Consider the following 25,924-nt stretch of genomic DNA (forward strand, 5'->3'; position numbering starts at 1 on the left):
TCTGAAACATGCCCACGCATTAACATGTTACAACGAGTTGGAGATTTACACAGAACTGTATCAGAATTTCAACGTGGACACAAGCTATTCAGCTACTGGCGGCCGTGCCTTCAGCTGCCTAGGGGGCTTCAGCTCTCGAATTCCCTCCCTCAACCTCTGCGTCTCTCTCACTCTTTCTCTGATAGGGTTGCACAGATAGGGAGGGTGTAGGGGCTGGAGGAAGGTGACAGAGATAGGGAGGGGTGTAGGGGCTGGAGGAGGTTACAGAGATAGGGAGGGGTTTAGGGGCTGGAGGAGGATACAGAGATAGGGAGGGCTGGAGAAGCTTACAGAGATAGGGAGGGGTGTAGGGGCTGGAGGACGTTAGAGAGATAGGGAGGGGTGTTGGGCTGGAGGATGTTACAGAGGTAGGGAGGGGTGTAGGGGCTGGAGGAGGTTACAGAGATAGGGAGGGGTGTAGGGGCTGGAGGAGGTTACAGAGATAGGGAGGGGTGTAGGGGCTGGAGCAGGTTACAGAGATAGGGAGGGGTGTAGGGGCTGAAGGAGGTTACAGAAATAGGGAGGGGTGTAGGGGCTGGAGGAGGTTACAGAAATAGGGAGGGCTGGAGGAGCTTACAGAGATGAGGAGGGTTGTAGGGGCTGGAGGAGGTTACAGAGATAGAGAGTGGTGCAGGGGCTGGAGGAGGTTACAGAGATAGGGAGGGGTGTTGGGCTGGAGGAGGTTACAGAGAAAGGGAGGGTTGTAGGGGCTGGAGGAGGTTATAGAGATAGGGAGGGGTGTAAGTGCTAGAGGAGGTTACAGAGATAAGGAGGGTTGTAGGGGCTGGAGGCGGCTACAGAGATAGGGAGGGTTGTAGGGGCTGGAGGTGGTTGCAGAGATAGGGAGGAGTGTAGGGGCTGGAGGTGGTTACAGAGATAGAGAGGGGTTTAGGGGCTGGAGGAGGTTACAGAGATAGGGAGGGGTGTAGGGGCTGGAGGAGGTTACAGAGATAGGGAGGTGTGTAGGGGCTGGAGGAGGTTACAGAGATAGGGAGGGGTGTAGGGCTGGAGGAGGTTACAGAGATAGGGAGGGGTGTAGGGGCTGGAGGAGGTTACAGATATAGGGAGGGGTGCAGGGGCTGGAGGGGTTTGGAGAGATAGGGAGGTGTGTTGGGCTGGAGGAGGTTACAGAGATAGGGAGGGGTTTAGGAGCTGGAGGAGGTTACAGAGATAGGGAGGGGTGTAGGGGCTGGAGGAGGTTACAGAGATAGGGAGTTGTTTAGGGGCTGGAGGAGGTTACAGAGATAGGGAGGGGTGTAGGGGACTGGAGGTGGTTACAGAGATAGGGAGGGCTGGAGGAGGTTACAGAGATAGGGAGGGGTGTAGGGGCTGGAGGACGTTACAAAGATAGGGAGGGGTGTAGGGGCTGGAGGAGGTTACAGAGATAGGGAGGGTTGTAGGGGCTGGAGGAGGTTATAGAGATAGGGAGGGGTGTAGGGGCTGGAGGAGGTTACAGAAATAGGGAGGGGTGTAGGGGCTGGAGGTGGTTACTGAGACAGGGAGGGGTGTAGGGGCTGGAGGAGGTTACAGAGATAGGGAGGGGTGTAGAGGCTGGAGCAGGTTACAGAGATAGGGAGGGGTGTAGGGGCTGGAGGAGGTTACAGAAATAGGGAGGGGTGTAGGGGCTGGAGGAGGTTACAGAGATAGGGAGGGCTGGAGGAGCTTACAGAGATGGGGAGGGGTGTAGGGGCTGGAGGAGGTTAGAGAGATAGGGAGTGGTGCAGGGGCTGGAGGAGGTTAGAGAGAAAGGGAGGGGTGATGGGCTGGAGGAGGTTACAGAGATAGGGAGGGGTGTAGGGGCTGGAGGAGGTTACAGAGATAGGGAGGGCTGGAAGACATTACAGAGATAGGGAGGGGTGTTGGGGCTGGAGGAGCTTACAGAGATGGGAAGAGGTGTAGGGGCTGGAGGAGGTTACAGAGATAGGGAGGGATGTTGGGCTGGAGGAGGTTACAGAGATAGGGAGTGGTGCAGGGGCTGGAGGAGGTTAGAGAGAAAGGGAGGGGTGATGGGCTGGAGGAGGTTACAGAGATAGGGAGGGGTGTAGGGGCTGGAGGAGGTTACAGAGATAGGGAGGGCTGGAAGACATTACAGAGATAGGGAGGGGTGTTGGGGCTGGAGGAGCTTACAGAGATGGGAAGAGGTGTAGGGGCTGGAGGAGGTTACAGAGATAGGGAGGGATGTTGGGCTGGAGGAGGTTACAGAGATAGGGAGCGGTGTAGGGGCTGGACGAGGTTACAGAGATAGGGAGGTGTGTAGGGGCTGGAGGAGGTTGCAGAGATAGGGCGGGCTGGAGGAGATTACAGCGATAGGGAGTGGTTTAGGGGCTGGAGGAGGTTACAGAGATAGGGAGGGGTGTAGGGGCTGGAGGAGGTTACAGAGATAGGGAGGGGTGTAGGGGCTGGAGGAGGTTACAGAGATACGGAGGGGTGTAGGGGCTGGAGGAGGTTACAGAGATAGGTAGGGGTGTAGGTGCTGGAGGAGGTTACAGAGATAGGGAGGGGTGTAGGTCTGGAGGAGGTTACAGAGATAGGGAGGGGTGTAGGGGGTGGAGGAGGTTACAGAGATAGGGAGGGGTGCAGGGGCTGGAGGGGGTTGGAGAGATAGGGAGGGGTGTTGGGCTGGAGGAGGTTACAGAGATAGGGAGGGGTTTAGGAGCTGGAGGAGGTTACAGAGATAGGGAGGGCTGGAGGAGGTTACAGAGATAGGGAGGGGTGTAGGGGCTGGAGGAGGTTACAGAGATATGGAGGGATGTAGGGGCTGCAGGAGGTTACAGAGATAGGGAGGGGTGTAGGGGCTGGAGCAGGTTACAGAGACAGAGAGGGCTTTAGGGGCTGGAGGAGGTTACAGAGATAGGGAGGGGTGTAGGGGTTGGAAGAGGTTATAGAGATGTGGAGGGGTGTAGGGGGCTGGAGGAGGTTACAGAGATAGGGAGGGCTGGATGAGGTTACAGATATAGGGAGGGGTGTAGGAGCTGGAGGAGTTTACAGAGATAGGGAGGGGTGTAGGGGCTGGAGGAGTTTACAGAGATAGGGAGGGGTTTAGGGGCTGGAGGAGGTTACAGAGATAGGAAGGGTTGTAGGAGCTGGCGGGTGTAACAGAGATAGGGAGTGGTGCAGGGGCTGGAGGAGGTTAGAGAGAAAGGGAGGGGTGTTGGGCTGGAGGAGGTTACAGAGATAGGGAGGGGTGCCGGGGCTGGAGGAGGTTACAGAGATAGGGTGTGGTGCAGGGGCTGGAGGAGGTTAGAGAGATAGGGAGGGGTGTTGGGGCTGGAGGAGGTTACAGAGATAGGGAGGGGTGTAGGGGCTGGAGGAGGTTACAGAGATAGGGAGGGGTGTAGGGGCTGGAGGAGGTTACTGAGATAGGGAGGGGTGTTGGGGCTGGAGGAGGTTACAGAGATAGGGAGGGGTGTAGGGGCTGGAGGAGGTTACTGAGATAGGGAGGGGTGTTGGGGCTGGAGGAGGTTACAGAGATAGGGAGGGGTGTAGGGGCTGGAGGAGGTTACAGAGCTAGGGAGGCATGCATGGGCTGTGGGAGATTACAGAGATAGGGAGTGATGAAGTTGAAACTGATTTTCCTTTCCACAGCCCAAGGGACACTGAGTTGATGGTGACCTCCTTGTTCAACATTACAGCCTGGTTAAGATCTGCTAACACTGACTCGTATTGCAAATCTGGGAGCTTCCTGTTTAGTTATAGGGAGTGATACGTTTCACACAGAGACACTCTTGCTCACATACACACACACACACACACACACGCACTCTCGCTCACACACACACGCACACGCACTCTCGCTCACACACACACGCACACGCACTCTCGCTCACCCGCACACGCACTCTCGCTCACACACACACGCACACGCACTCTCGCTCACACACACACTCTCTTGCCCTCGCTCACTCACACCCACACACTCACACACACACACGCTCACACACACACTGTCGCTCACACACACACACTCGCGCTCACACACACACACTCGCGCTCACACACACACAAACACATACTCATACTCTCGCTCACACACACACACTCACACACACAGTCACACACACACAGTCACACACACACAGTCACTCACACACAGTCACTCACACACAGTCACTCACACACAGTCACTCACACACAGTCACTCACACACACAGTCACTCACACACACGCACTCTCGCTCACACACACAGTGCAAGGTTCTGATTTACTTTGTGGTTCGGCCGATCCTGTGCTATTATACCATCGACAGATTGCTACTAACCTTCCCCCAGATTATCGGAGGGATGGTCACTTCCTGTTGTGAAAAGTGGAGTTGTCATTCGGAAGCTTCTGGACATGTCAGTAATGTGACATCTGTTGCTCCTGGCAAGCTGTCAGTTCAACTGACGAAGGGCCAGACAGATTGGTTCAAGATTTATGGAGACCAGCAAACACCTGGGACAGAGTCCTTCTACCCTCAGACCACAGGGTCTTTCTATTTAAAATGGCAGATCGAGAATATATCCGGAAAAGTCTCTTCAACCCCCCCACACCCCGAGATCGCTCTGCCCCTCTAATTCGGGCCTCTTGTTCATTACCAATCATCGTTATTCCACCACTGGCGGCCGTGCCTTCGACTGACTCAGCCCCAAGCTCTGGAGTTCCCTACCTACACCTCTCCACCTTCCTCTCCTCCTTTAAGACCCTCCTCTAAACCTCCCTTGTTGACCGTGCTTGATCTAATATCTCCTGTTGTGGATTCAGGGTCAGACTCTGCTCGATAGGGTACCTGTGAGGGCGCGTTGTACTGTTTGAAGGTGCCGTGTAGATACAAGTTGTTGTTGTTGGTCAGGGGTGCCCCTCCCTAATTGCCCCTGGATCTGAGTGGCCTTGCTCGGCCCATTTCAGAGGGCAGTTAAGAGTCAATCACATTGGCTGTGGGTCTGGAGTCACATGTAGGCCAGACCGGGTAAGGACAGCAGATTTCCTTTTCTAAAGGGGACATTAGTGACCCAGATGGGTTTTTATAACAATCGATGATGGTTGTCCTGGTCACCGTCAGGCTCTTGAGACTAGTTTCATATTCTGAATTTATTCATTGAATTTAAATTTGAATTGAACTTTGAATCAGGTTCCACTGTGAGTTTGGTGAAAGAGGCGGGAATCACTAAAGCACAACATAGGAGAGCGCTTCAAAACGCAGCAACATTCCCCATTCATTCACTCGTCACATGTGGGGGTCTTTTGCCCATCCGTAATTGCCCTTGAAGAGATGGTGGTGAGCTGCCTTCTTCAACCTGGTGTCCCTGTGGTGGACAGACTCTCAGTGAACTCCTGCCGAGTGGGGGTGGGGGGGTGGGGAAGTTCGGCAATCTCAACTGGCTTTAATCTGTATCTAACCCCGTGCTGTACCTGTCCTGGGAGTGTTTGATGGGGACAGTGTAGAGGGAGCTTGACTCTGTTTCTAACCCCGTGCTGTACCTGTCCTGGGAGTGTTTGATGGGGACAGTGTAGAGGGAGATTTACTCTGTATCTAACCCCGTGCTGTACCTGTCCTGGGAGTGTTTGATGGGGACAGTGTAGAGGGAGATTTACTCTGTGTCTAACCCCGTGCTGTACCTGTCCTGGGAGTGTTTGATGGGGACAGCGTAGAGGGAGATTTACTCTGTATCTAACCCCGTGCTGTACCTGTCCTGGGAGTGTTTGATGGGGACAGTGTAGAGGGAGATTTACTCTGTATCTAACCCCGTGCTGTACCTGTCCTGGGAGTGTTTGATGGGGACAGTGTAGAGGGAGATTTACTCTGTATCTAACCCTGAGCTATACCTGTCCTGGGAGTGTTTGATGGGGACAGTGTAGAGGGAGATTTACTCTGTATCTAACCCCGTGCTGTACCTGTCCTGGGAGTGTTTGATGGGGACAGCGTAAAAGGAGATTTACTCTGTATCTAACCCTGTGCTGTGCCTGCCCTGGGAGTGTTTGATGTAGAGGGAATTTAACTGATTATCAGTGTAAAGCTCACTTTACACTTTCGCACTGAGCAGGTACCTCTATACACCATTGATGTGGCAGTTCTGCTCGTGTTGAGAGACTATCCAACGTCAGGGGGCATCACAGTAGTACCAGACCCTTCCTTCAGCGAACAGCCAGAGGAATGACCTCCAGCATTGTCTCAGGATAACAATGGGGAGTCGGAATGCTGGTGGATTTCTCCCACTTTCCTTTGCTTTGGCGCTGTAAAGTGCCAAGTTGTACCAACATGAAGTAGCCATGTCTTCGGACTGGACCCGGGCTCCTGGTCTGTGGGGGGGCGGGTCAGCCAATGTCACAAGCCTCGTCTTTAACAAACCGAAGGCCGGGAAGGACTCGTGTAATCTCCTCAATGCAAAATGATGTCTGCGTCCACAATCCGGGTGCCTCAGTGAGGAAATGCTAACGTAGATTAATGGACCTCACCTGCTCCGTGTTCAGTTACCATCTCCGAGGCTGCGGCTGCACCAGCCCCGGGTCTGGGTGGCTGCACTTACAACAACAACATGCACTGAAATAGCGCTTTCATGGGATGTGGGCGTCTCTGGCAGACACCAATTTGTTGCCCCCGCGTCTATATGTGCCCCTGGTACTGAGTGGCTTGTGAGCCCATTTCAGAGGGGCAGTGAAGAGTCAACCACATGGCTGCTGTGGCGGCCGGGGGGCGGGGGGGGGGGGGTCAGGGGTCACATGTAGGCCAGACCGGGGAAGGAGGGCGTAGAGGACATTAGTGAACCAGATGGGGTTTTTATGACGAGCGATGATAATTTCATGGCCACTGTTACTGAGACTGCTTTCAATTCCGGTTTGTTCGTTGAATTGAAATTCCACCAGCTGCTGTGCCCCCGGAGCGTTAACCTGAGCCTCTGGATTACTGGTCCAGTGACGTTAACACAGTAAAACACCGAGCCAAAGGGAGATATTAGGGACAGGTGACCAAAAGCGAGGTCAAAGATTCAAATGTTAAGGACAGTCTTCAAGAAGCAAAGACAGAGAGAGAGTTGGACAGATTTAGGGAGGGAATTCCAGAGCTTCGAGTCTGGGCCCAAAGCCTGTCCACCATCTCCATGGCACAAGCCGGGGGTGAGATGGAATTCTCCCCACTTGCCTGGATGAGTGCAGCTCCCACAACGCTCAAGAAGCTCTACACCATCCAGGACAAAAACAAAAGAAATAGGAACAGGACTAGGCCATTCGGCCCCTCGAGCCTGCTCCACTATTCAGCAAGATCATGGCCGATCTGTTTGTGTTTTGAATTCCACATTCCCATCTACCCCCGATAACCTCTGATTCCCTTGCCTAACAAGAATCTATCTACCTCCGCCTTAAAAATACTCAATAACCCTGCCTCCACCACCTTCGGAGGCAGAGAGTTCCAAAGTCGCATAAAAAATTCTCCTCATCTCTGTCCTAAAAGGGTGACCCCTAATTTTAAAACTGTGGCCCCCTCGTTCTGGACTCACCCACAAGAGGAAACATCCTTCCCATGTCCACCTTGTCAAGGCCGTTCAGGATCTTATATACTTCAATCAAATCACCCCTCACTCTTCTAAACTCCAGTGGAAACAAGCCCAGTCTGTCCAGCCTTTCCTCATCAGACAACCCACTCATTCCAGGTATCAATCTAGGAAACCTCCTCGAAACCTCCCCGAACCCATTTACATCCTTCCTTAAATAAGGAGACTAAAACTGCACACAGTATTCAAGATGTGGTCTCACCAGTGCCCTGTATAACTGAAGCACAACATCCTTACTTTTATGTTCAATCCCTCTCGTAATAAAGGACAACATTCCATTAGCCTCCTTATTTACTTGCTGTACCTGCAAACTAACCTTTTGTGATTCATGCACTAGAACACCCAGATCCCTCTGTACCTCAGAATTATGCAGCTGTTCTCCATTTACTTAATACTCTGCTTTTTTGTTCTTCCTGCCAAAATGAACAACTTCACATTTTTCCACATTAAACTCCATTTGCCAGATCTTTGCCCACTCACTCAACCTATCAATATCCATCTTCAACCTCCTCATGTCCTCTTCACAACATACTTTCCAACCTATCTTTGTGTCGTCTGAATTTAACTACCATGCCTTCACTCCCCTCATCTAAGTCATTGATGTAAATCGTAAGAAGTTGAGGCCCTGGCACAGACCCCTGTGGGACTCCACTCGTCACATCCTGCCAATCTGAAAAAGACCCATCTATGCATAGTGTCTGCTTTCTGCCAGCCAGCCAATCTTCTACCCATGCTAATATGTTACCCCTCCACCATGACTCCACAATAGCCTTTGATGTGGGACCTTATCAAGTGCCTTCTGGAAATCCAAGTGCAGTACATCGAAAGGCTCCCCTTTATCCACAGTACATGTTACTCCTTCAAAGAACTCCAATAAATTGGTTAAACATGATTTCCCTTTCACAAAACCATGCTGACTCTTCCCAATTACCTTGAGATTTTCTAAATGCCCAGCTATAACCTCCTTAATGATTGATACTAACACCTTCCCCGCGACAGACGTCGAGCTAACTGGCCTATAGTTTCCTGTTTTCTGCCTCCCTCCTTTCTTGAATAGGGTTATATTTGCTACTTTCCAGTCTGATGGGACCTTTCCAGAGTCTAGCAAATTTTGGAAAATTAACACCAGCGCATCGACTACCTCATTAGCCACTTCTTTTAAGACCCTAGGATGTAGTCCACTGGGACCCTGAAACTTGCCAGCTTGCAGCTCTGTCAATTTGTTCAGTACCGTTTCCCTAGTGATTTCAATTTCACCAAGTTCCTCTCTCCCTTTCACCTCCTGATTTACAGCTATCACTGGAATGTTTGTTGTATCCCCTATAGTGAACACAGAAGCAAAATATTTGTTCATTTCTTCTGCCAATTCCTTATTATCTACTATTAACTCCTCACTGTCACTCTCCAGAGGACCAACACTCACTTTACTCAATCTTTTCCTTTTTAAATACCTGTAGAAACTCTTGCTATGCATTTTTACATTTCTAGCTAGCTTCCTCTCATACTCTAATTTCTTTCTCCTGATTAACCTTTTAGTCATTCTCTGCTATTCTTTATATTCTGTCCAGTCACCTGTCCTGCCACTCATTTTTGCAGAGTTGTGTGCTTTATCCTTAAGCTTGATGCTTTGCATAACATCTTTAGTTAACCACAGATGGTGGATCCTCCCCTTATTTTTTCCTTGTAGTAGGAATGTACTTATTCTGAATACTCTGAAATATCCCCTTTAATGTCTGTCACTGCTTCTCTATTGATCTATCCTCTAGCCTAGTTTCCCAGTTCACATCAGCTATAGCTCAGCTTTCATCCCCACATAGTTGACCTTATTTAAGTTTAAGATACTATTCTTAGACCCGCTCTTCTTCCTTTTAAACTGGAAGTAACATTAAATCATATTGTGGTTGCTGCCACCTTTACTCTGATGTCATTAATTAATCCTGTCACATTACACAACACCAAGTCTAATATAACCTGCTCTCTGGTTGGTTCCAGAATGAGCTGCTCTAAGAAACTATCTCGAAAGCATTCTATGAACTCACCCAGGCTATTGCTGCCAATCTGATTTTTCCAGCTTACAGGTAGATTAATATCACCCATGATTATTGTCGTTCCTTTATCACAAGCACACAATATTTTCTCTTGTATACTTTGTCCTACACTGTGGTTACTGTTAGGGGGGCTGTAGACCACTCCCACTAATGACATTTCCCCATCTCCACCCAAACCGATTCTACATCCATCTCCTGAACCAAGGTCATCTCTAACTATTGCTACCCCTCCACCTTTACCCAGCTTCCTATTCTTCTTGAATGTCATGTACCCTTCAATATCAAGGACCCAATCCTTGTCATCCTGCAGCCACGTCTCCGTAATTGTTATCAGATCATATTTGTTTACAATGTGAGCCATCAATTCATTTACTTTGTTACGAATGCTGCACACATTCAGATAGAGAGCCCTCAGTTTTGTCTTTTTGTTACCTTTGTAACACCTAGTCTTGGCTGTGATGTATTCTTCGGTTTCTTTCTCTCTGCTCCTTCCTGCCATTCTCTGACCCTCATTTCTCACGTTACTATTCTGCTCTCCTGTCTTGACTCTACACCTTGAATTGCTACCTCTACCCTCACTCCTCTTGTTCAGTTTAAAGCCCTCTCTGCTTCCCTAGTTATGTGATTTACAAGGACTTGTCCCAGCACAGTTCAGGTGTAAACTGCCCCAAGGGTACAGCCCCCACTTTATCCAGTACTGATGCCAGTGCCCTACAAACCAGAACCCACCTCTCCCACACCAGTCTCTGAGACACACATTCACCTCTCTAATCTTATTAGCCCTGTGCCAATTTGCATGTGGCTCCTGTAATAATCCAGAGATTATTACCTTTGAGGTTCTGCTTCTTAATTTTGGACCTAGCTCCTCACACTGCCATTGCAGAAACTCTTTCCTGGTTCTCCCTATGTCACTGGTACTTGTATGGACCACAAAAAGCGGTTCTTCCCTCTCCCACTGCAAGTTCCTCTCCAGTCCTGAGCAGATGTTCCAAACCCTGGCACTAAGGCAGGCAACACAGCTGTCTGGACTCTCACTGTGCTGCAGAGAACAGTGTCAATCCCCCTTCACTATACTATCCCACACTACCACTACATTCTTTTTTCCTCCCCCCCACTTGAATGGCTTCCTGTACCATGGCCAGTCAGCACATCCACCTTGCAGACCTTGCTTTCATCCACACAGATAGTGAGCACCTCAAACCTGTTTGACAATTGCTCCTCCACTGCTGTCTGCTCGGTCCCTTTACCTGCCTCACTGACAGTCAGGTCAACCTTTTTGATCGGCACCCCATCCACAAACATCCACTCCCTCCACCACCGGCGCACAGTAGCAGCAGTGTGTGTACCATCTACAAGATGCACTGCAGCAACTCACCAAGGCTCCTTAGACAGCATCTTCCAAACCCACGACCTCTACCATCTAGAGATAGGGAGATAGGGAGGGGTGTAGGGGCTGGAGAAGGTTTCAGAGATAGGGAGGGGTGTAGGGGCTGGAGGAGGTTACAGAGATAGGGAGGTGTGTAGGGGCTGGGGTTGGTTACAGAGAAAAGGAGGTGCTAGAGGAGGTTACAGATATAAGGAGGGGTGCAGAGTCTGGAGTAGGTTTCAGGGATAGGGAAGGGTTGTGGGGGCTGGAGGAGGTCACAAAGATAGGGAGGTGTTGAGGTAGGAGGTGGTTACAGAGATAGGGATGGGTTGAGGGAGGAGGTTACAGAGATCAGGAGGGGTTGAGGTAGGAGGAGGTTACAGGGATAGGGAGGGGTGTTGGGGCTGGAGGAGGTTTCAGAGACAGGGAGGGGTATAGGGGCTGGAGGAAGTTACAGAGACAGGAAGGTGTATAGGGGCTGGAGGAAGTTACAGAGATAGGGAGGGTTTTGGGGACTGGAGGAGTTTACAGAGATAGAGAGGGGTGTGGGACCTGGAGGAGGTTATAGAGATAGGGAGAGGTGCAGGAGCTGGAGGAGACTACAGAGATAGGGAGGGATGTAGGGGCTGGAGGAGGTTACAGAGATAGGGAGGGATGTAGGGGCTGGATGAGGTTACAGAGATAGGGAAGGGTGTAGGGGCTGGGGTTGGTTACAGAGAAAAGGAGTGGGTATAGGTGCTAGAGGAGGTTACAGAGATAAGGAGGGATGCAGAGCCTGGAGCAGGTTTCAGGGATAGGGAAGGGTGTGGGGGCTGGAGGAGGTCACAAAGATAGGGAGATGTTGAGGTAAGAGGTGGTTACAGAGATAGGGATGGGTTGAGGGAGGAGGTTACAGAGATCAGGAGGGGTTGAGGTAGGAGATTACAGAGATAGGGAGGAGTGTAGGGGCTGGAGGAGGTTACAGAGATAGGGAGGGGTGTAGAGGCCGGAGGAGGTTACAGAGATAGGGAGGGGTGTAGGGGCTGGGGGAGGTTACAGAGATAGGGAGGGGGTGTAGGGGCTGGAGGAGGTTACAGAGATAGGGAGGGGTGTAGGGGCTGGAGGAGGTTACAGAGATAAGGAGAGGTGTAGGGGCTGGAGGAGATTACAGAAATGGGGAGGGGTGTAGAGGCTGGGGGAGCTAACAGAGATAGGGAGGGGTGTAGGGGCCAGAGGAGGTCACAAAGATAGGGAGGGTTGTAGGAGCTGGGGTAGGTTACAGAAATAAGGAGGTATGCAGAGTCTGGAGCAGGTTTCAGGGATAGGGAAGGGTGTGGGGGCTGGAGGATGTCACAGAGATAGGGAGGGGTTGAGGTAAGAGGAGGTTACAGAGATAGTGAGAGGTTGAGGTCGGAGGACGTTACCGAGATAGGGAGTGGTTGAGGTAGGAGGAGCTTACAGAGATAGGGAGGGGTTGAGGTAGGAGGAGGTTACAGAGATAGGGAGGGGTTGAGGTAGGAGGAGGTTACAGAGATCAGGAGGGGTTGAGGTAGGAGGAGGTTACAGAGATAGGGAGCAGTTGAGGTAGGAGGAGGTTACAGAGATAGGGAGGAGTTGAGGTAGGAGGACGTTACAGAGATAGGGAGGGTTTGAGGCTTTGAGAACAAGGCTGAGAATTTTAAAATGAAGATGTTGCTCGACCCGGAGCCAATGTCATCAGCGACTCGATGGTGTGGGGTGTGTTGGGGTGGGGTGGTGATGGATGGGGTGGTGATGGGTGGGGTGGGTGGGTGGTGATGGGTGGGGTGGGGTGGGTTGCGGTGGGTTGAGGTGGTGATGGGTGGGTGGCGTGGGGTGGGGTGGGGTGGGGTGGGTGGTGATGGGTGGGGTGGTGATGGGTGGTGATGGTTGAGGTGGGGTGGGTGGTGATGGGTGGGGTGGGGTGGGTGGTGATGGGTGGGGTGGGGTGGGTTGCGGTGGGTTGGGGTGGTAATGGGTGGGTGGCGTGGGGTGGGGTGGGTGGTGATGGGTGGGGTGGGGTGGGTGGTGATGGGTGGGGTGGGGTGGGTGGTGATGGGTGGGGTGGGGTGTGGTGGGTGGTGATGGGTGGGGTGGGGTGTGGTGGGTGGTGATGGGTGGGGTGTGGTGGGTGGTGATGGTTGGGGTGGGGTGGGTTGCGGTGGATTGAGGTGGTGATGGGTGGGTGGCGTGGGGTGGGGTGGGGTGCGGTGGTGATTAGTGGGGTGGGGTGGGTGGTGATAGGTGGGGTGAGTGGTGATGGGTGGGGTGGGGTGGGGTGGGTGGTGATGGGTGGGGTGGGGTGGGTGGTGATTAGTGGGGTGGGATGGGTGGTGATAGGTGGGGTGAGTGGTGATGGGTGGGGTGGGGTGAGTGGTGATGGGTGGGGTGGGTGGGGTGGGTGGTGATGGGTGAACAGGACTTAGTGTGAGCTGGGAGACCTACCTAGGCCATCAATTGGATTCTCAGGACTGAGGAAGGGGCAGCATCTTGATCCCTATTTTGTACAGCGCTGAGTTGCAGTACATGATAACCCTGGGGTGATATCCACACCCAGCCTCCCACTAAAACCCATCACATTCCTCCCTCTGTCCAGCTCGCAGAAAGTCACTTTGGACTTGAAACATGAACTCTGTTCCCCTCTCCACAGATGCTGCCAGACCTGCTGAGCTTTTCCAGCACTTTCTCTTTTTATCCCTGCCCTCACTATCCCACCCTGGATGAGTCCCAGTCTTGCTCCCTCTCCATCTCTATCACATGGTGCAAAGTGTCCTCGGTTAGGACAGAAGATGATCAATAACTTCCTCTGCCAAAAGCAACAACACTCAACAGCAAATTGACCAACAGCATCAAGCAAGGCCCAGGTTAATGCTCCGGGGACACGGGTTCAAATCCCACCATGGCAGCTGGTGGAATTTAAATTCAATTAATAAAATCTGGAATTGAAAGCTAGTCTCAGTGATGGTGACCAAGGCAACCATCATGGATTGTTGTAAAAACCCCATCTGGTTCACTAATGTCCCTTGAGGGAGGGAAATCTGCCATCCTTACCCAGTCTGGCCTACATGTGACTCCAGACCCACAGCCAATTGTTAACTGCCCCTCTGAACTGGCCAAGCAAACCCACTCAGTTCAAGAGGCAATTAGGGATGGGGCAGCACACGCTGGCCTCACCCCATTGAAAGAAAGTACATTGTGATATAAATGAACCCTCTCAGTGATTTAAGTTGCTCCCAGTCAATTAGCCCCTGGGGTTGGGAACCGTACACACAAGGACAATGATTACATCATTGCTCAATCTGCTATGAATTTGGATAACATGTCAGAATCGCGCACCCCCTCCCTAAAGCTTAGCGGGGGGGACTGAATCTCTAAACACTCTCCGTCTTCCTCTGATGTCTCACCAATTGCGCTGGGGATGGGTTTGTTCCCCCTGGGATTGGATTCAGTCTAAACTTTGGCAGTAAACACAGCTCGGCCTTTACAATTGGAACAGGGGGTATTTAAAAATGTCCAGCCTGGAAGCGGGGGCGGGGACGCCCCATGTCCAGACATGTGGACAACGATGTGTTTATCTGTTGCACAGAGGAGGGCAATTGGGGTTTGATCCGATTCATCTCCAGTTTAACAAAAGCGAGAGGGAACACTGGCGACCTCAAAATAGACATCACGTCATTCTCACAAAGCCAGCATCGCAAATACAAGCGGAGAAGGCCACACGGAGATGACAAAAACTGTTTTCATGATGGAGGGAGGGACAGAGAGGGAGAGTGAGAGAGAGGGAGGGAGGGAGGGAGGGAGGGATGGGGTCGCAGAGTTGTGGGAGGGAGAGACAGGGAGAGAGATAGCAAGGGAGAGAGAGAGGAGAGTGAGCGGGAGGGAGAGAGAGGGATGGGGTTGCAGAGTTGTGGAGAGGGAGAGAGAGAGAGAGGGATGGAGGGAGAGAGGGAAAGAGACAGGGAGTGAGAGAGAGAGACGGGGAGAGAGAGAGAGAGGGGGAGAGAGAGAGAGAGGGGGAGAGAGAGAGAGAGGGGGAGAGAGAGACAGAGGGGGAGAGAGAGACAGAGGGGGAGAGAGAGACAGAGGGGGAGAGAGAGACAGAGGGGGAGAGAGAGACAGAGGGGGAGAGAGAGACAGAGGGGGAGAGAGAGACAGAGGGGGAGAGAAAGGGAGGGATGGGGTTGCAGAGTTGTGGGAGAGAGAGGGAAGGAGAGACAGGGAGAGAGACAGATGGGGAGAGTGAGAGACAGGGAGGGAGAGAGAGAGACAGACAGGGAGAGAGAGGGAGGGAGAGACAGGGAGAGACAGGGAGAGAGACAGATGGGGAGAGTGAGAGACAGGGAGGGAGAGAGAGAGACAGACAGGGAGAGAGAGGGAGGGAGAGACAGGGAGAGAGACAGGGAGAGAGACAGGGAGAGAGACAGGGAGAGAGACAGGGAGAGAGACAGATGGGGAGAGTGAGAGACAGGGAGGGAGAGAGAGAGACAGACAGGGAGAGAGAGGGAGGGAGAGAGACAGGGAGAGAGACAGGGAGAGAGACAGGGAGAGAGACAGGGAGAGAGACAGGGAGAGAGACAGGGAGAGAGACAGATGGGGAGAGTGAGAGACAGGGAGGGAGAGAGGGAGGGAGAGACGGGGAGAGTGAGAGACAGGGATGGAGAGACGGGGAGAGTGAGATGCAGGGAGGGAGGGAAGGATGGGGTTGCAGAGTTGTGGGAGAGAGATGGAGGGAGAGAGAGGGAGAGCGAGGGAGGGAGAGAGAGAGGGAGAGAGAGAGAGGAACCCCCCCCCCCTCCTTTTTTAAAAAAAATCAAACCATATTAAAATGTTGAAGAAGGAATACCTGACAGGTAATTTAACAATTAAACATTTCATTAGAGTGAAAAAAAAAAACCCAACTTGCAAAACGACAGCCTCCAGAATCCAGGAGAAAAACGACACCCCCTCTCCTGCATTTTGCACCTCGGATTTTTTTGATGCCAGTTACAGCGATTCACCTATTTCCCTTATTTATAACTGAACAGTACATTTTAATAGCGAACCCCTTCCAAAAGTGAATGGATTTTATGTTGAGGGGAGGGAGAGAGGAGAGGGGAGAGGGGAGGAGGTTGGGGGGGGGGGGGGGGTCCATTGCATGACTCCCCGCTGCACTCAGCTAGTAAAAAAAAAGGTTGCATTTAAAGGATTAAATATTAAAAAGGCTCCTTTTATTTGTGCATTAATTGATTAAATTGCGATCTGTCAAACTCACCGAAGGAGGGTCTGATGTTGGTGATTTCAGCCATTTGGCCGCTGCTTCTGGTTTCCTTTCCTTTTTTTTTTACAGATATATGTTGGTTGTTTTGCTTTATAAATATTTGCAGTGTTTTTCCATGTAGCAGGTGGTGGAGGCTCCGCCGGTACCGGGAGGAGGTGATGGTCCCAGGGCTGCGCTCCGCTCCCTCTCCCTGTCTGTCTGTCTCTCTCTCTCTCTCTCTCTGCCTGGTTCACATCAGCACCGCAGCCGCGGCGAGCTCCGGCGGAAATAGCCGAGCGCAACCTTCGGAAATCTCCGGCCCCCGGCGTGGTTCGGTGTGGGATTGGGGGAGGGGAGGGGAGGGGAGGGGGGGGGGGGGGAGGCGCCCGAGCCACCGCCCGCCCGAGTGACGGAGAGAGCCGAGCGCGCACGAAGCTGGGGACGGGCCACCCGGCTCTAGCCCCGCCCCCCCCCCACCCCCACCCCGCCCCCCTCCACCCCCACCCCGCCCCCTTCATCTGGAGAGGGCTCGAGCGCGAAAAGCTGGTCGGGGGGGGGGGGGCGGGCACTTCCGCCCCGCTCCCTTTTTCCCGGGGAGAGAGACGATTCTGTTTTTATTTTTGTTTTTTTTGGGGGGGGGGGGGGGGGAAATCGGGCACCCCGGCCCCGCCCCCTTCTTTCTGGAAGAGGCTCGAGCGCGCGAAGCTCGGTGTCGGGCACTTTTGCCCCGCCCCCTTTTTTTCTGGAGAGAGACGAGCGCACCCGAAGCTGGGGACGGACACTTTTGCCCCGCCCCCTTCCGCCCGGCAGAGCCGAGCGTACCCGAAGCTGGGGACGGGGACTTTAGCCCCGCCCCCGCCCCCTCCCCGCCCCTTTTTCTGGAAAGGACTCGAGCGCGCGAAGCTCGGGATAGGGCACTTTTGCCCCGCCCCCTTTTTCTGGAGCGAGCCGTGCGCACCCCCAGGCCCAAGCGCACCCAAAGCTGGGCACGGGCACTTTTGCCCCGCCCCCTTTTTTCCGGAGCGAGCCCAGCGCACCCGAAGCTGGGGACGAGCACTTTTGCCCCGCCCCCTTCCACCCGGCAGAGCCGAGCGCACCCGAAGCTGGAGAACGGCACTTTTGCCCCGCCCCTTTTTTCCGGAGAGAGCCGAGCGCTCGAAGCTGGGGAAGGGCACTTTTGCCCCGCCCCCTTCCAACCGACAGAGCCGAGTAGGGCGATCACCGAGCCGCACGAGGGCTGAGGAGGGGGGGGGGTCGAGGCCCCGCCTCTCTTCCGGAAATAGCCGAGTGCACCCTTCGGGAATTTAAAGGGGCAACGCTTCCCTGCACCCAAAATAAAAAGTCAACTGAACCCATCGGTGACCGTAACATGTTCTAAACTGTAAATCAGTGAGAAACATAAGACATTGGTGCCCCTGGGGGTGGGGGGGTGGGGGGTGAATTCAGAGAGCATAACAAATTAGGAGTGTGAGAAGGTAGATATTGGGGGTCCTTTAAGAGGTGGCCATGTAGAAGTAAACAGGATGGTCAATATTGTGGGACTGGTGGATTCAGAAGATCAGGATCATAGAAACTTACAGCACAGAAAGAGGCCTGTGCTGGCGCTTTGAAATAGTCACGCCTATCCCCACACCTCCACTTTATGTCTATAACCCTCTAAGTTCCTCATCACCAGGACATAGGAGGCCACTCAGCCCATCGAGCCTGCCCCGCCATTCAATAGGATCCTGGCTGATCTTGGGCTTCAACTCCACTTTCCCCGCCCGTTCCCCACATCCCTTAATACCCTGAGAGACCCAAAAGCCTGTCTATCTCCAGCCTTAAATGTATTCAGCGATGGAGCATCCACAACCCTCTGGGATAGAGAATTCCAAAGACTCACAACCCTTTGAGTGAAATAATTTCCCATCTCAGTCCTAAATGATCGGCCCCTTATCCTGAGACTGTGCGCCCCAGTGTTTTAGATTCTCTGACCTATGGAAACAATCTCAGTCTCCAACCTGCCAAATCCCTTCAGAATCTTGTAGGTTTCAATGAGATCATCTTTCCTTCTTCTAAACTCCAGAGAGTATAAGCCCAATTTACTCAACCTCTCATCATAGAACACACCCCTCATCCCAGGGACCAATCTAGTGAACCTTCACTGTACCGCCTCCAATACAAGTCTATCCTGGCTTACATCTGGAGACCAAAACTGCCTTCACTTCAGATCCTTGTCATGACCGTATAATTTTCATGATATTTTTCTGGTTTATTGTAAAGTAGGTTTATGGAAGGTTGTGTTTTCTGCCTGTGTGTAATTGAATTACATTTTGTAGCCAACCAGACTGCAAGTTGAAGAAATGAGGTGTAAAAGTGTCTTTAAAATGCTAAGTAGGCAAACCTGTTTGGGTCCTTGGCATTTATGATGTGAAGAGATTTGGCATTTTTAGATAGATGAAGGGGGATTTGGATTTCAAAGGGATTTTAGGTTGTTTAAGCTAAGAGATGTGTTTATTTTTCCCAAGGGTCACTGACATTATCTAGTGACAATATCTGGAGGTTTTTATGTTGCAAGGGAGATACAGTTTCAGAGGCTTATGAAACAACAGAATTGACATATTAAGAAGAGAGAAAAGCGTTTATAAAGAAGAATGAGGCTATGTGTCAGGAGAAGGCTTTGTGAGATCTAACAGAAGTGTGTGAAGTAGTCTTAATTAAGCCTCCAGCATTTGTGCACATGTCTGCAGTCTACTGCAACTGAAGCTGGAGAGAGCCATTTTGGGTTCCACAGTCCAAGGTACTGTGTTAATTTGCTTGATACGTATAAAGTCTAAAATCAGTTTTGGACCATTGCCTGAAAGGGGGTGTAACTGGGAGTCAGGTTAATTAGGAATTTTAGGAGCTGTTGTAGTAGCAATTTATAGTCCTATGTATGTGCTTGAAATCTTTTCTTTATTAATAAATTTTTAAATTTAGGGTTTTAAAAAATCTCTAAAAGTCTTGGTGGACTTATTACTACCGAATTCAGGGCATGCATCTTGAAATAAATACAAACTGCAAAACCATTGTGATAGTGGGATTGAGTTTCCCTCATGGATTTGATAATCTGCCCCCATTATAACATCCTTCACCCCCTTTCCAAACCTCATTAATGTGATCCATGGGATCGGCTTCCAACAGCTTTTTCAGGAGGAGCGTTCCAGATCCCGACAATACCCCGAGTGGGAAAATAAAATCTCCCCTTGGACCGTTTTGCTGGTTAATTTGCAAATGAGTTCCTTCAAAGTAAGGAACAAAAGTAGGGCAAGGGGGACCCAGGTACAAATGAAAGACAAGTTTTGGACTGACCTCAGGAAATTTTTCAAAGTAGTGAACAAAATGGACTCATTGAGTCCTGAAGAAGAGTCAGATTGGACCTGAAACTCTGTTTCTCTCTCTATCTGCAGATGCTGCCAGACCCGCTGAGTTTTTCCAGCAATCGGACTCCTGGGATGGGTGAAATCCCCGGAATTATTTAATTGGTGAGGGGGCAGTCGTTGAGGCTTTCTGGAAAGTTGGGCCAAGACTGGCGGCACAGCCTTTCTGTTCCTGTTTGTCTTGTGGAGAGTCCACACGTCACACAGGTCTGCTACCTGCAGCAGAGGGGCACCAGGGTGTTTCCATTAATGGGCCAGAAACCCAAAGACTCAGGCTGAACGATCGATGGGTTCAAATGTACTTCAGGGAGGGAAATCTGCCACCCTTAGCCAGCCTGACGTACCTGTAACTCCAGACCCACAGCCACGTGGTTGGCCCTTAAATGCCTGGAACCTGTGGCGGCTCACCACCACCTTCTCAAGGGCAATTAGGGACGGGGAATGAACGATGGTTTCATGGTCACCACCACTGCGATGAGCTGTCGATTCCACATCTGTTAATTGAATTTTAAAGCCACCATGGACCCAGGGCTCTGGAGAAGAGTCATACCGGACTCGAAACGTTAACTCTCTTTCTCTCTCCGCGGACGCTGAGCTTTCTCAATGTTTTCCGTTCTTATTCCCAAGAACCTGGGCCTGGGGATTATGAGTCCATTGGAGATGACCACAATGTCGCCTCTTCCCCAGTTGGATGGTGTGTTTGCAATGGATAAACACATGGTGGCACTCTCTGTTCAGAGGGCAAAGCAATCGCAGGATCCTTCATGATTCCTGACCTCGTAGTGAAGGACGAAACGCTGGACTGGATAACGGGGATCATATTGATAAATGTTACCTTAATCACTGAGTGGCTCGGCCTGGTCTGAAGCGTCGTGGGCAATCCTGGACCCCCCGTGCTTCAGCGAGGGTGTCGAGGCCCTGGGGAGAGGCTGCGGAGAGAGATTTACCCAGAATGGGGTCAGGGATGAGGGACTTCGGTTCAGGTGGAGAGACTGGGAGAAGCTGGGATTGTTCTCCTGGGAGCCGTGAAGGTTAAAGGGGAGATTTGATCCAGGCGTTCCGAATTTCCACGGCCTTTGGGATAGGAGGAAAGTGTGCTGGGGGATCAATAACCGGAGGACATGCGATTAATATAATTAGCAAAACAGCCCATCAGGCTGCCGAAATTAAAGCGACCCCTGTTTAAACAGATACAGCGGTGCTCAGCTTCCAAAGTGAGGGACTTAAATAGATTGCATTGAAAATGTAAATGTAACAAATCTCATTCCTTGGGACTTGGCAGACCCAAGCTGTCAGTTCGAAGGTTCTGGGTCCTGAGTCTAGAACAGGTCTCGGGTACATTATGCAGGCTGAGCCTGCGCTGAGTGTGTGTGGCATGGAGGGAGGTGCTGTCCTTCACATCAGACAAACATCTGCCTTGTTCAGCTAGATGGTAAAGATCCTCTGGCACTATTTGTAGATCAGCTGATATACTGATGTCCTGGACACCGCTTGTCATTGATCTCATTGTAGAGTCAGTCCTGGGTCAGGGACTCGCCTCTGAGTCACAAGGTCAGGGGTCTGCGCACCAATTCAGACACTTGAACACAAAAATCCAGGCTGACCCCCCCCCCCCCCCCCCCCCCCCCCCCCCCCCGACAGGGTGATACTGAGGGAGCGCCAAACTGTCGGAGGGTCAGAACCGAGGGAGTGCCGCACTGTCGGAGGGTTATTACTGAGGGAGCACCGCACTGTCAGAGGTTCAGTGCCAAGGGAGCACTGCGCTGTTGGAGGGTCAGTACTGAGGGAGTGCCGCACTGTCGGACGGTCAGTACTGAGGGAGTGCTGCACTGTTGGAGGTTCAGTACTGAGGGAGCGCCGCACTGTTGGAGGGTCAGTACCGAGGGAGTGCCGCACTGTTGGAGGGTCAGTACTGAGGGAGCGTTGTGCTGTTGGAGGGTCAGTGCTGAGGGAGCGCTGCACTTTCGGAGGGTCAGTACTGAGGGAGCGTTGTGCTGTTGGAGGGTCAGTACTGAGGGAGTGCTGCACTGTCGGAGGGTCAGTACTGAGGGAGCGCCGCACTGTCGGAGGGTCAGTACTGAGGGAGCGCCGCACTGTCGGAGGGTCAGTACTGAGGGAGCGCCGCACTGTCGGAGGGTCAGTACTGAGGGAGCGCCGCACTGTTGGAGGGTCAGTACTGAGGGAGCACCGCACTGTCAGAGGGTCAGTACTGAGGGAGTGCTGCACTGTCGGAGGGTCAGTACTGAGGGAGTGCTGCACTGTCGGAGGGTCAGTACTGAGGGAGCGCCGCACTGTTGGAGGGTCAGTACTGAGGGAGCGCCGCACTGTCGGAGGGTCAGTATTGAGGGAGCGCTGTACTGTCGGAGGGTCAGTACTGAGGGAGCGCCGCACTGTCGGAGGGTCAGTACTGAGGGAGTGCTGCACTGTCGGAGGGTCAGTACTGAGGGAGTGCTGCACTGTCGGAGGGTCAGTACTGAGTCAGTGCTGCACTTTCGGAAGGTCAGCGCCGAGGGAGTGCTGCACTGTCGGAGGGTCTTAATGCAGATTTCAGCAGCCACGAGTTTTGCCTTCCATTTCATCCCAGTGATCCAGGCTACATTCAGGTGCCAGCGAAGTGGAACGAGAATATGAACATTACAGACAGCAAAGGCCAGATCAGCAATCCCATGCTCATGAAACACTGCAGCAGCAAGATGAGTTCTCCTTTCCAGTCCCCCCATCCCAATCCCCACAGAGTGGGGAAAAAAACCTTAGCAAAAAGAGCAGCGCCAATACGGAAAAAAACCTTCAAAATATTCACCAAAAACATAAACTACTTGTATTTATAGAGGGCCTTTAGTGCAGTAAAGTCTCCCCCAGGAAAATTATCAGACAAAAACCTGACATTGATTAACAAAAGGAGATATCGGGGACAGGTGAACAAAAGCTCGGTGAAAGAGGTCAGTTTTAAGGAGTATCTTAAAGGAGCAGAGAGAGAGAGAGAGAGAGCTGGAGAGAAATAGGGAGGGTGTTCCTGAGTTTGGGGCCCAGGCAGTTGAAGGTACAGCCACTTTGTTGGTACACCTGTGCTGGTGAGAATTTGGCTGCTCACCTTCTGCACTCCCAGTGAAGGATGGGTGTTTACCTCAGTGAGGGCCGAAGGTACCAGCTCCAGGCCGCCCTCAATTAGCTGATCTTAACCTGCATTGAGCGTGCTATGGTCGCTGGTGTACTTCACCCAACCTCCTGTTCTTCATTGTGCAGTTGGGACTCGACCCTGCAGGAGAGCTGGGTGTGACCAGATCAGCCACTCTCATGGTCGAATAGCCTCGGCTCAAAGTAAGTTGAAGGGCCACAACAGCCGGGTGAGCTGTAAGCCCAACAAGCAGCGGGCCCCATTGGGAGAGGTGAGGGTGTAAAATGCTAGTTGGAAGCTGACTGAGGGTGTAACAGGCAGGGCAGAAACAGCTGCAGATACCCATACCCACACCCATCCATGCCTCCTAGCCTCCCAACCAGCCAAGCCCCCCAAGCTGACCGGTCCCATGCCCCAGATTTTCCTGAGCCAGGAGGTATAGCTGCATTCAGACGCTGCGCTGCTGGGTGAGTAACTCATGGCAGCAAACGCCGGGAGTTGGAAGCAGAGTTCACCCTGACTCTTGTCACTAGGGCAACCCACTTTCACTGCAGATATTTCTGTGCATCACTTGCTCTTCTGTTCCGGGTTTCCTCCCTTATTTCCGCGAACCTCAAAGACCCAGAGGGAGTTTGAGTTGCCCAGTGTCCCAAATCTTCATGCGCCAGCCCTGGGATGGAGCGGCAGTTGGCTATTTGAACTTGGGGGGCATCGCTGTCAGGAACAAACCCCACCCAGGCAGCAAAGATGTGACTGCTTCGTTCTGAGGCTGTGATTCATTGACAAAATGAATGGGATAACTTTACTCTGTATCTAACCCCGTGCTGTACCTGTCCTGGGAGTGTTTGATGGGGACAGTGTAGAGGGACCATTACTCTGTATCTAACCCCGTGCTGTACCTGTCCTGGGAGTGTTTGATGGGGATTAAATATTGGGGAGTTTATAAATAAAAAATACCCAGGAGATGAAGAGGATTTGGGATTGAGAGAGTCTGGCCGAGTCCCGGAACCTTTGTGCGGGGCGACAGTTGCGGCCGAGGAGGGTTCGCGGGTCGGACCGGATGTGGTACCGGAAGTGGTGCGCGGACCCTGAGGGGGTGACGGAGCCGGGACCCCGGTTGCTGCGGAAACGGGCGGGAGATGAGGCCCGGGGCAGGTAGAGAGGCCGGAGACCGGCTGTACCCCGGGGGGTGTGGAGAGGCTGGGCCTTCATCGCTTCATCACCCGACAGTGCGGCGCTCTCTCAGTGCTGACCCTCCGACAGTGCGGCACTCCCTCAGTACTGACCCTCCGACAGTGCGGCGCTCCCTCAGTACTGACCCTCCGACAGTGCGGCGCTCCCTCAGTGCTGACCCTCCGACAGTGCGGCACTCCCTCAGTACTGACCCTCCGACAGTGCGGAGGCCCCTTAGTACTGACCCTCCGACAGTGCGGAGGCCCCTTAGTACTGACCCTCCGACAGTGCGGCACTCCCTCAGTACTGACCCTCCGACAGTGCGGCCCTCCCTCAGTACTGACCCTCCGACAGTGCGGCCCTCCCTCAGTACTGACCCTCCGACAGTGCGGCCCTCCCTCAGTACTGACCCTCCGACAGTGCGGCTCTCCCTCAGTACTGACCCTCCGACAGTGCGGCCCTCCCTCAGTACTGACCCTCCGACAGTGCGGCACTCCCTCAGTACTGACCCTCCGACAGTGCGGCCCTCCCTCAGTACTGACCCTCCGACAGTGCGGCCCTCCCTCAGTACTGACCCTCCGACAGTGCGGCCCTCCCTCAGTACTGACCCTCCGACAGTGCGGCACTCCCTCAGTACTGACCCTCCGACAGTGAGGCACTCCCTCAGTACTGTCCCTCTGCCAGTGCGGCACTCCCTCAGTACTGACCCTCCGACAGTGCGGCACTCCCTCAGTACTGACCCTCCGACAGTGCGGCACTCCCTCAGTACTGACCCTCCGACAGTGCGGCACTCCCTCAGTACTGACCCTCCGACAGTGCGGCGCTCCCCCGGTACTGACCCTCCGACAGTGCGGCACTCCCTCAGTACTGACCCTCCAACAGTGTGTTTTATGATTGCTCCTGTACTGTTGTAATATTGCAGTCCCCCCCCCGCCACATGAGGAAATGTTTGATGCTCTCGCGTTCACGCCTGTGACAGAAACTCACCCAGGCTCGTGCTTTGTCGTTGCAGAATATTGGGCGTGATAATGCTGCCCGTTCAGAAGAGGAAGGCGCCGGCATCGCCTGGCTCACCGCAGAGGGCTAAAAGCGCCCGGATGGATGACCCCCCGGGCCTGCCCGCTGAAACTCTGGGCCAAGGAGGCGACCGTGGGAGGGGAGACTGTCGGAACCGCGCCGCCCAGCTCTCCTCCTCGGCTGCACCGGCAGCTTCAGCCGGCTGGGATGTGCGGTTGGAAGCACTGGCTCCTGAAGCTGACCGCGGACCTGGGGCCAACAGGGAGGGCGAGGGTGAGGCAGCTCTGGAGTGGCAGACTGGCAGCGCGGTGGGCCCCAGCCCATCGGACAGCGCAGTGGAAGGCAGCAAGGGTGAAACAGCAGAGTGGGCGGCAGCTCTGGTGGGACCACAAGATGACGCCACCGGGAACCAGTGGGCAGGTGAGAGCCATATGGTGTTTGAAAGAAAGGTTTGCATCTATATAGCGCCCTTCTCTGTCGCAACACCTCCCAAAATGCTTTGCAACCAAAGAGATACTTCTTTGAGGTAATGTCGGACAAGCGGCTGATCATTGGAGTCAGTAGCCTCCCATATACAGCATTGACAAAGTGGCTACGTGGTCTCACTTAAGCAGAATACTGCGGAGGCTGGAATTTCCTTATAAAAACCGAGAGCTCTGCAAATACTCAGCAGGTCAGACAGTACCTGTGGAGAGAGAAACAGAGTTAATGTTTCAGGTTTCGAACTTTCAACGCAACGTCTATTTTAGTGACAAAATCAGAAAGTGCTGGAAAACTCAGCAGGTCTGGCAGCATCTGTGGAGGGAGAAAAGGAGTTAATGTTTCGAGTCCCTCTGAAGAAGAGTCATATGGACTCGAATCGTTAACTCTGTTTCTCTATCCGCAGGTGCTGCCAGACCTGCTGAGCTTTTCCAGCAATTTCTGTTTTTGTTTCAGATTTCCAGCATCCACTGTATTTTGCTTTTATCCGTTTTAGTGATGTTGGTTGAGGGATAAATAGTTGCCCAGGACT

General features: G+C 52.7%; 2 protein-coding genes across 3 annotated transcripts in view; one reads left to right on the plus strand and one right to left on the minus strand.

The window, feature by feature from the left end:
* LOC121272910 (synaptotagmin-11-like) overlaps positions 1 to 16,428 on the minus strand; it is a 31,842-nt gene extending 15,414 nt beyond the window's left edge. For both annotated transcript variants that reach the window (XM_041179772.1, XM_041179771.1), the window contains exon 1: positions 16,225 to 16,428. In XM_041179772.1, coding sequence (XP_041035706.1) covers positions 16,225 to 16,258 — 34 coding nt within the window. In that variant the 5' untranslated portion in view covers positions 16,259 to 16,428. The remainder of the gene's footprint in view (positions 1 to 16,224) is intronic.
* Positions 16,429 to 23,793: 7,365 nt separating this feature from the next.
* LOC121272869 (GON-4-like protein) overlaps positions 23,794 to 25,924 on the plus strand; it is a 155,440-nt gene continuing 153,309 nt past the window's right edge. The window contains exons 1-2 of the mRNA XM_041179706.1: positions 23,794 to 23,877; positions 24,908 to 25,332. Of these exons, the coding sequence (XP_041035640.1) occupies positions 24,924 to 25,332 (409 nt within the window). The 5' untranslated portion in view covers positions 23,794 to 23,877; positions 24,908 to 24,923. The remainder of the gene's footprint in view (positions 23,878 to 24,907; positions 25,333 to 25,924) is intronic.

Source organism: Carcharodon carcharias, chromosome 36 (assembly GCF_017639515.1).
Source record: "Carcharodon carcharias isolate sCarCar2 chromosome 36, sCarCar2.pri, whole genome shotgun sequence".
Classification (NCBI taxonomy): Eukaryota; Metazoa; Chordata; class Chondrichthyes; order Lamniformes; family Lamnidae; genus Carcharodon; species Carcharodon carcharias.